This window comes from Vigna umbellata, chromosome 8 (assembly GCF_029865625.1).
Source record: "Vigna umbellata cultivar VRB3 chromosome 8, Vumbellata_1.0, whole genome shotgun sequence".
NCBI lineage: Eukaryota > Viridiplantae > Streptophyta > Magnoliopsida > Fabales > Fabaceae > Vigna > Vigna umbellata.
In genome coordinates, this window is record NC_142172.1 from 29,929,879 (window position 1) to 29,940,970 (window position 11,092).

Below are 11,092 nucleotides of genomic sequence, written 5' to 3' on the forward strand. Positions count from 1 at the left end.
GGATCCCTGTCTGATATGATGCTAGAAGGCACTCCATGCAATCTTACTATCTCCTTAATATATAGTTGCGCCAGTTTTGCCATGGACATCCTTAAGTCAATTGCCAAGAAGTGAGCACTCTTGGTCAATCTATCCACTATCACCCATATGGCATCATGTTTCCTGAAAGTGCGTGGTAAATGGGTAACAAAGTCCATAGCTATGCTATCCCATTTCCACTCCGGAATCTCCAAAGGCTGCAATAAACCTCCAGGTCTCTGATGCTCTACTTTGGCCTTTTGACAAGTAAGGCAAGAAGCAACAAATTGGGCCACATCTCTCTTCATACCCGACCACCAGAAGGACTTCTTAAGGTCCTGGTACATTTTAGTCATACCTGGATGTATACTAAAACGACTTCGGTGTCCTTCTTCAAGTATCAATCTCTTTAATTCCCCATCATTGGGGACGCATGTCCTTCCCTTGAATCGCAAGAGACCATCCGTCCCTGTGTTGAAATCCTTCCCCTTCTCTGTACCAATCAAGGCTGTGGATGTCTGAAGCTCAGGATCTAACAACTGCCCTTCTCTGATGCGTTCTATCAAGTTACTAGACACAACCAATTTACTGCATCTGATGCTGTCATCCTCCAATTCAACCGGTAGCTTCAAATCTCTGAAACTTTCCACCAATTCAAGCTCTCTAACCATCAATGATGAGATATGCACCGTCTTTCTGCTGAGGGCATCTGCCACCACATTCGCATTTCCAGGGTGGTATAGGAGTTCAAAATCATAGTCCTTGAGGAACTCCATCCATCTCCTTTGCCTCATGTTAAGCTCTTTCTGATCAAAGAGGTACTTCAAACTTTTGTGGTCGCTGAACACTTGGAATTGGGCCCCATATAGATAATGCCTCCAAATTTTCAAAGCAAAGACGATTGCAGCTAACTCCAAGTCGTGAGTGGGATAATTCTTCTCATGCAATTTAAGTTGTCTTGAGGCATAGGCAACCACTCTTCTTTCTTGCATCAGTACGCACCCTAGACTTTGGTGAGAGGCATCGCAATAGACCTCAAAAGGTCTACCAGTGTCTGGAATTACTAGCACTAGGGCGCTTGTCAACCTTTCCTTAAGCTCTTGAAAACTTGTTTCACATCTTTCAGTCCATACAAAGGGCTGATCCTTCCTGGTCAACTGAGTCAATGGGGATACTATCCTGGAGAAGTTTTCAATGATGCGGCGATAGTAACCCGCCAATCCCACAAAACTCCTGATCTCAGTGACTGTCTTTGGCCTCTCCCATTCCATTACAGCTTGAACTTTGGCTGGATCAACAGCAATACCACCAGCCGATATAACATGCCCTAGGAAACGGACCTCTTCCATCTAGAACTCGCACTTAGACAGCTTGGCATACAACTTTCTCTCTCTCAACACCCCAAGCACTGTCCTCAAGTGACCTTCATGGTCTTCCCGAGTCTTAGAATAGATTAGAATGTCATCAATGAATACAATCACAAATCTATCTAAGAACGGTCTGAAAATCCGGTTCATGTAGTCCATGAAGATAGCAGACGCATTGGTTACGCCAAAAGGCATAACTACATACTCGTAGTGGCCATATCTGGACCTGAAAGCTGTCTTCTGAACATCATCTGCTTTCACCAAGATTTGGTGATACCTTGATCTCAAATCTATTTTGGAGAACATTGTAGCTCCATGCAGCTGGTCCATCAGATCATCTATTCTCGGCAATGGGTACTTGTTTTTAATTGTCAGCTTATTTAATTTTCGGTAGTCAACACACAATCTAGAAGTGCCATCCTTCTTCTTCACCAATAGTACTGGCGCACCCCATGTTGACACACTGGGTCTGATAAATTGTTTCTCAAGAAGTTCTTCGATCTGTTTCCTCAATTCTGCTAGCTCCGCGGGAGCCATACGGTAAGGAGCTATAGACACTGGTCCTGCACCTAACACCAGGTCTATAGAGAATTCTACCTCACGGGGAGGAGGTAGACCAGGGACTTCCTCGGGGAAGACGTCTAAGAACTCATTCACCACCTGCAAATCCATTCTCTGGTCCCCTGGAACTGAGGAATTCAAGTCTTGAGTCGCATCTATGTGAGTCATAATTAGGAAACAACTCGCGCCTTCCCAAATGTCTTGCCCAAGTACGCTGAGAGACAAGGACATGTATTCATCTTCCTCAGGAAAGATAAGCTTCTTTCCTCCGCAATCTAGAAGGATACAATTGGCGGCTAACCAATCCATTCCTAGAATGACCTCTAGCCCCTGTAAAGGTAGACAAATAAGGTTCACTCTGAACCTTCGCCCCTCAACTTCTATAGGACATCTGGAACACACCGTAAACGTCCTGACTAGCCCAGCTGCCGGTGTAGAAACCACCAGGTCACACTGGAGCTCTCTGACCACTAGACCAAGCCTCTCCACACAAGACTTAGACACAAAAGAATGTGTCGCCCCCGAATCAAATAAAGTCACACATGAAGCTCCAAATAACAAGCACGTGCTGACAATCAAGTTACCTGCACTGACTGCCTCAGCTCCTGTCAGAGCGTATACTCTCCCTGCTACCTGTGGCCTGACGCCACCCCTCTGAATAGCTCTGCCCGCTGGACGTGGTGGTGGTCCTGTCCTCCTAACAGTAGGACAATCTCTGGCATAGTGGCCGTCCTGCCTACAGAAGTTACACCTCTTGTACCCTATCAACTGAGGGCACACAGACTGAAGGTGTGGTCCTCCACATATATAACACCGAACAGGGCTGCTAAAACTGGGATGCCCCTGCTGCACCGAAGGCTGAGAGGAGGAACTCCTGGACCCAGAAGACGTGGGCCTAGAAAAAGGGGTCGTCCTAGAGCTGGATCCCCCTCTAGATATTGCTGGTCCGCCAACCCTCAGTGGTTGGACTCGCTGGCCCTGTGAATCTTCGGGCTCTGCATTCGTCTTCTCCATGTCTCGGGCCATCTCTACCAAAGTAGAGAACTCTCGGATGCGTAATCCTTTTACCATCAGCTTCACATCCTTCCTCAAGCCGTTCTCGAATTTGCGGCATTGTCACTCCTCACTTACTTGTACAGTGCTGAAGCGGAGAAGGTGTTTAAAACGGTCAGCATATTCTGACACCGACTTGTTTCCTTGAGCCAACTCCAGGAATTCTACCTCCTTAGCGAATCTGACGCTATCAGGGAAGTACTCCGTGTAAAACTTGGTCCTGAACAACTCCCAAGTAATAGGAGTCTCACGCCTCTCTAGGATCATCTTCACACTGTTCCACCAGTGGCCAGCTTCCCCTATCAATAGATACTGAGTGTAGGCCAACTTCTTGTCATCCGGGCATCCTTTTGCCTCAAATATGCGTTCCATGTCTTGGAACCAATGATCCGCTTCATCCGGGCTGCACTTGCCAGTGAACTTGGCTGGATGGTGCTGGAGAAAGCTCTCCAAGGTCCACTCCTGAGTTGGAGCAACAGATGAGGAAGCACCCTGAGTAGGTACACCCCTGGCCAACATATCCATCAGCTGCCTCTGGGTGTGGTCAGATTCCATCCTTGCATTCTCGGCAGATATCCTGGCATTTTCAGCGGCTATCCTAGCGGCTTCTAGGTGTTGAAGGGCAATCGTGTTTTGTTGCACCAGAGTAGTGTTTTGCTGCTGAAGAGCCTCAAGTACAGCCTCCAGTCTTGCATTGGACTCAGAGGCTCATTTTGAGGAGGTGGAGGAGGTGGAAGCCTGGGCGCCATTATTCTGTTTCACACAAAAAGAACAGAACATCAATCGAATCAAAAAGAGCTAGACACGCTAAGAGTGTAAGGGCAATTGCATGGCACACACGGAACCTAAGAGTTGTTCCTAAGAAAGAAACTGCTCTGATACCACTAATGTGACATCCCAATATTATACTTCATGCAGGTATAAAATTAAGACGTCAAAATAGATGATAATAGAAAACAGTTAGAATAATAAAATAGCAAATAAGGTTCTAAGAAATTAAAATTTAAGGATTACAGTAATCCGGAATGTAGAAGAAATTTTAAAACGTGGAATACTAAAGTACTTCAAAATACAAGAACTGGAATTGTTCAGATACATGGAAAGCTATGGAATTCCTAGACAGACTAAGAAGTTGCTTCCTCATTCCCCTCCAGGACATTCTTCACTGAGGCCTCATTCTCCTCTGCTCACATCCAAGTGGATGATCATTGCAAAAGAAAAAGCATGCAACAAACACAAACACAAACAAGCAAGGGTGAGCTAATTATATAAAATCATGCAACTCAACTTAAGCATATACATATAAGAAATAACTCACACCAATTAATTTCAGAAATACAACCTAATTAGCATGTTAATTTCTAGACTTGACTCGTCCGGACTTTAAAATGATAGTCGGGCTATGGCGAGTCTTGCACCCGTGGTGACTTATGAAACTTGGGTTCCCCACCCTGCCACACTCACGAGGTTAGTCCCTTCCGCGCCTTGAGGCATACTGGGAGCCCCCAAGACTAAGGACCTCCTGCTACTCCTCACCACATGGTTCAACCTCTCTAAGTGAGTATGATTGACCATTGGAGCGTCAGAATGACTCCCAAGGCTGAGCCCCTACTTTTCATTTTAAAACACTAAGAATCTCACCAAGAGATTCTACATTTGAAACTACCATAAGCAACCATGAAATCCTGTTTCAGTCTTTCCCAATTCACACACCTTTGAATTATAATCAAACCACATATTTAAGCCTTAAATATCAAATCATATATAACAGAACATGCTCCACAACCAATTTCAATCATCTCTAATAGATGATATTGTCATGTTATCACCAAACAGTAATATATACCAAACAGTAAGATAAAGATCATGGATTATATGTAAAAATAATAATAGCATAATCTCTAAAAAACTAAAACAATTTTATTACTGCAAATTTAATATACTGAATGAAATAATAAATAAAAAAAAGAAAATAGCTTGCACCTTATTCTTTTGATAGATTCATAAAAATATAATACATATATATAAATACATATATATTACGTTACCTATATATATCATATATATTACGTTAATTATAATATATTATATATATAACGTTACCTATCTATATTTTATATATATATATATATATATATATATATATATATATATATATATATATATATATATATATATATATATATTACGTTACTATAAATATTTATATTTATAATATTAAACTAATATATATACATATATATATATATATATAATCTATACATTATATAATATAATATATTATCATACATATTATCTCTAAATAACTTACAATGTTCCCTTAATTATGAAACTGCTTGCTAAATTTTTCATTATCACAAAATACTTGTTCTCCACTTCACATCGCTACCCAATTGGTCACCGGGGAGGGTTCAGATGTCTGAACGCATCAGACTCACCTTCGGCGCTAGCAATATGACTAGTCACAACTGACTGGACCAGGCCAGGGCTGCTCTATGATCAGGGATGTGCCAACTCAGATTTTTAAGTCCCCTCTATCCTACCAACAAAGAAAGGCTCTCAACCAATTTTTTTAATTAATTTATTTAAGTTACCTAAACTAATCTGTTGTGCTCTAAACCTCAATTGCCAATTTTTATTTTTATTTTTTTATATATGTATATTATTTCCTCTCACGGTAATCTAAAACAATGTCTGTATAGTTACTTACTACCCATATCAATGCCATCACAGAATCTTACTCCAAACCCTCAAACCAAAACAATTTCAGCCAACCAACTCATTCGAAACAGATTAAAATAATCATATCACAACATGCATACATTTACAAATCAGATTCAAGCAATAAATTCAGAGAAAAATAATTAGCTCCCCTCACCTGGTGGGTTGCTCAACACAGTTCACAGATGCTCTAACAGTACCCCCTACGCCGTGCGAAACTGTACAGAACCTATAAATCACCAAATAGGTGCTAGACTTTAGCTCTTCGAGTCGGAATAAACCGAGAATGAAAGACAAAATCACACAGGACACAGGAAATCAGAAAATGGTACAACCTAGAACAAGAACAGTGAAGGGAAAGAGGGAAAATCTACTTACCCGCTGAAACGCAAAACCAATCGGATGGTTTTGTAGCTCTTGACTCCAGGAACAAGAAAACACCACTAAATTAGGATTCAATCGGTGGAAATGGCTGGAAACCTAGAGAGAAGTCAGAGCACTTGAGTTAGGGCAAGGTTTCTGTTCTAGAGAGAGAGGAATATGTGAAATGAAATCTGACTTGCAAGGAAAGAGTCCATCCCAAGGTTCAAGTGTCCTTGGGTCAATGGGTCTGGCTTGTTAAATTAGGGCCCAATGGCTTTATAAAATCTTCAGACTATTACAAAATCAACTGTTAAATAAAACCTAAGTTTCTTATATTCTCTAATTTTAACAAGTCACACTCTCAGTTTTTAGAAAACACTTATCATTCAAATTACATGAAAATAAATTCTTTTATCACTTATAGACTTAGATTTTTAATGCTAAAACATTTCTGATTAAATCGTATGATGACAAAAAAAATGTACACGATATTTTTAATATCTTAAAAAATAAATATTGTTGTGTTTTGTTTTCAGTATAATATGGACAAAATTACAGTTTTAGTATAATAATTTTAAGTTTGTTAATTTCATTTAAATTTTATTAATCATAAATATAATTAAACATGATTTTTAATAATTATTATGTGTTTATATTAAAACCATTAATATTAATATATAATTATTTTTTATAATAAAAAATAATATGTAACTCAAAATTTTTAAAATTATTATGATAATAAATAATTTGTGTGATATTATATATACTTTTTGAAAGCTGTCTAAATAAAGACGGTAAAAGTTTTAGACACGTGTGACAACGAAAATTGAAAAGTCTATAAGTAATGTGATTCTACTGCTTAGGATAGATAGTTTTTCTTATAACAACTAGTCCGAGTTGGCTAAACTTTTAATAGAAAAAATAATATATATATATATATATATATATATATATATATATAAAGTAATGTTTATTTTTAATAATTAAATATTAATTTATTAATATAATGTTTAATTGTGTGTGAGTTTATTTTGTATTAAACGGATCACATCGTAGTAATGTAAATCCGTAATTAAATTTGTGAATTGGTTTAATAATAATAAAGTTTTGTATATTTGTTTTAAATATTTTTATGAGTTTGGGTAGTTATGTAGTAAATTTCTTAGTATTAGATATTATATCTATGTAATTAGATTTTTTGAAAAGTATGCTTTGGAACAATGTTAGGCGTAGTTATATTAGATGATGATTAAGTTTCATTTTGAGAACTAATTTAAACTTAAACAAAATCAATATATATATTATATTTTTAACTTTTTAAAATAATAAAATTATATATTTAAAATATAATTACAATTAAAAAATTATTTTGAATAGTTTTTAACAAAAACAATATTTATATATTTGTATTTAATTAAAAAGGATATTAGTAAAATGTTATGCAAAATTTGAAAACTATAGAATTTGTAAAGCTAATAAAAGAATTAATTAAAAATGTATTAAAATGAATTAATTTAGTTTAGGGCTAGCCACGTTCTAACTCTATCCCAACCCACTTTACATAGGGCTTTGGTCGGGACATCTTTATTAAGTGGGTTAAAAAAGTAGGACTTGATTTTAAAAGGGTCAAGGTTAACTCATGTACTAGGGCTCAAATGACATCTTTATTAAAGGGTTACTCTCTCCACCACCACAGGTTGCTCCCCGCACCTCCTCATTCCCATTTTGCCCTCCCGTTAAAAGATTTTTAGAGTTTATGTAAATCAAGATCCAACCCCCTCAATTTTTTAGAGCCCTAATTTTGTAGTCTCCACTCCCTCACTTTTCTCTTTCAACGATTTATTTTATTTTTAACAATTTTTTTATACATAAAAATATTACAAAAAGTTATTAAATTATGTAAGATCTACACAAATAAACATTTACAATGTTTAAAAATTAAAATCTAAAAAATAAATTAATAAATTAAAAATAAAAGATTAAAAGAGTTGAAACGCGAAGGCGGAACAGATGTGAGATATTCGTTCAGCCTTCAACGAATCTCGACATCCGTGGACGGATCTCTAGATCCGTTGAAGGCTGAACGGATTTTCCACATTCATTCAAGCTTTCACGTTTCTCTTCTTCCTCTTACACAACACACAACATACATCATCACATATACAAAAAGAACAAAAAGAAGGAAGTTTTAACCACAAAAATGTGTAAGAGAAGAATAAAGGAAGAGAAAGAGGAAGGGGGTGAGGCTCTATGTGTGCGAAGAAGAGAGGAAGAGAGAAAGTGAGGGGGTGGGGGCAATTAGGGTTTTAAAAAAAGTAAATAAATGATAAAAGTTAAAGAACTTTAACCTAAGATATTTTTGAAATAAATTTTTTTTGAGAAAGTGAAAGGGACTGTTAGAATGGTGGAAAGAGTAACTCTCTCTTTATTAACTTGACTCGAACTTAGACCCACACCAGTTTGGGTCAACATAGTTCTCAATCGCTTTAGACAAACTTAAAAGTACCATGATTTCAAATTTTTAAAATTAAAAAATATCAAATCTAAATCCGAGACAAATTTAATTAAATGAATTTGAATAAGATTCAAAAATATAAATTTGAATTTAAAAAAAAACATTTGAATAGATCTAAAGTAATATGAATTTGAATAGTTATAAATTGAATTCTTTAGGATTTATAAACTCATATTGGTTAAAAAGAAATCAATTCACTAACCACTAGAGATACTATTTATCCAAGGATCCTTAGCGTCATGGAGTGTGTCCTTAGAAATATAGCAACTTGGGATGACATCACAAGGTAGTTAATATTATAAGAACATATAAGAATCTCATACACAGATAGAACTTGAAGTAAAAAAATCTCTCAGAACAATAATAAATAAAATTTAAAATCTGAAATAAACATTTGTATTAGAAAAATAAAAAATATTTATCTCTCTTAGAAAAAGTATTCTTCTTTTCCCCAATGGATGAACAATGAATATTTTATTAGAAGTGATGAGTTTCCTGCTTAACAATCTAAACCTAATCTACAACAACCAAACCACAAAGGAGAGTCCAACACTCCAAGCTATCTCATTTGCCATCAACTCCAACAAACCCACATCTCAAAAAGTAGCCTTAATTAGGTTGTTTTTCTCTATCTCCAAATACTAACATAACATGTCACAATTTTCCTGCAAGAAAAGATTGCACCACCGTTATTTTAAAGGTGTGTTCTCCTTTTATGTTTGATGTTTTCATTGAAAGTTATACTGTAATACCCAAAACACGAATGATTTCATTCTCATTACTTATATAGGTGAGAGGATCAAAGGTAGCTTGTTCGATGGCAATGTTTGTGTGGCTCTCAAATTTCATCCGTTCGTGGCCTCTGCTAATGTATGCTGTGAGTTGGGTGACGGTAATGACGTTTACGGTGGCAGTTGCTTCACTCTCCACAGAGGTGGCTTTTGTCTTCGCCCTTTCTTCCTCTCACACGTGCAAAACTAACGATGGTGGTGGGTCTTTCGTTAGAGTTAGAGTTCCGTTGGAAGAGACACCGTGTTTCCCTGCTCACCTTCTCACCAAATCCAGCATCGATGCCATCGTTCCACCCATTTTTGCAGCATTGATTGTAGCTGCTTGTGCTTGCGTAGTAAGAGCTGTGGGCCTCTGGGAGCATGATGAAACCACACACTCTCCTATCCCCACCTAATTTTTCCCTTCTTTTTCTCTTACTAAAACTATTTGTCTCTTTTACCGTAAACATAAATATGTTTTTGTTGTTAAAGAAGGTATGTAAAAAGAAAAGGGGCCGGAAAAATACCGTATGCACTTCAAAAATACATGGTACTTTTAGAAATATAAGAAAAGATAAAATAAAAGTTTTAATTCTTATCTGTGATGACTTCTCTTAAATAAGTCTTATATTTTTTTTGTCTTAGCTTTTTTGCAGTTAGTTCTATACTAACACGGTTAAAGACGGTGTCACATATCAGTTCATGTTTTTTTTTAACTTTTTAAATGTTTTTAAAATTTTTAATTTAAAAAAAAAACAAAAACAAATTGTCACAGGTCAAGTTGATATTGTGTCACGTAACAATGACGGTATGACATGATACTAATGATGCCACGTGTCACTGTCATGCAACGTATCATTACATTAATATCAATTTGGTCATTGTATTTTTATTTTGTCTCTTCTTTTTTTTATTAGATGTATTTTTTTTCTTGAGCTCTTTCTTTTCTTTTTGAACGCTTCTCAGGATACATATTTCATGGTATGTTTGTCTCTAGCTATCCTATTGATTTCTTGTATTTATAGGCTTTTGGATAAATGATCGAGACTAAGTTAAAACAACGAGTCAAGCAATATGGCTACAAAGAATACTTGAGGAAATGAGTGAACCATAAGATTGGTCGACTATTATCTATTGTGACAACAAATCGACAATAGCAATAACAAAAAGTCCAATCCATCATCAAAGAATAAAACACATAGTCATTAAATATCACTTCATTCGAGATGAAGAGACAATTAAACAAATTCGATTGAGAACTACCCAACATAAAACCAAATTGTAGATATTTTTACGAAGACATTACCAAATTCAATATTTGAACTACTACACGCTATGCTTAAAGTTACTGAATTGGCATCAAGGAGAAATATTAAAGTGTAATACAAATTCTAAAATAATATAGAAAATCTTAACATAGAAGTATTAAAAGGTAATACAAATTCTATAATATTGTAGAAAAACCTAAGATATGAAAAAAAAAATCAACTAAAAATCAATAACATTCCAAGTAAATTATGACTAACATTTTCTAAAATAATTTATAGGTTTATAAATACCCATATATTTTAACATTTGATATATATACACACACACACGAGAACATCTAACACAGCTACAAAATATATTACTTCCAAGTATTATTTTCACATTTTCCTCTTTCTACACTTTTCTTTATTTATTAACTTTTCTTTCACAATCTAAAAATTCTAACAAAAAAAAAC

The 11,092-nt window shown here is 36.0% G+C and overlaps 1 protein-coding gene and 1 pseudogene across 1 annotated transcript; one reads left to right on the forward strand and one right to left on the reverse strand.

The window, feature by feature from the left end:
• Positions 1-1,367: 1,367 nt before the first annotated feature.
• On the reverse strand, positions 1,368-3,748 carry LOC148194439 (uncharacterized; annotated as a pseudogene).
• Positions 3,749-9,151: 5,403 nt separating this feature from the next.
• Positions 9,152-9,968, forward strand: LOC124820972 (uncharacterized). The gene is made up of 2 exons (XM_047292762.2): positions 9,152-9,298; positions 9,389-9,968. The coding sequence occupies exon 2, from the start codon at positions 9,416-9,418 to the stop codon at positions 9,782-9,784; it is 369 nt and encodes a 122-aa protein (XP_047148718.1). The 5' UTR covers positions 9,152-9,298; positions 9,389-9,415; the 3' UTR covers positions 9,785-9,968.
• Positions 9,969-11,092: the final 1,124 nt, after the last annotated feature.

Excerpts from the sequence above, each read along its gene's own strand:
- LOC124820972 (XM_047292762.2), top strand. The coding sequence starts at position 9,416 with ATGGCAATGTTTGTGTGGCTCTCAAATTTCATCCGTTCGTGGCCTCTG.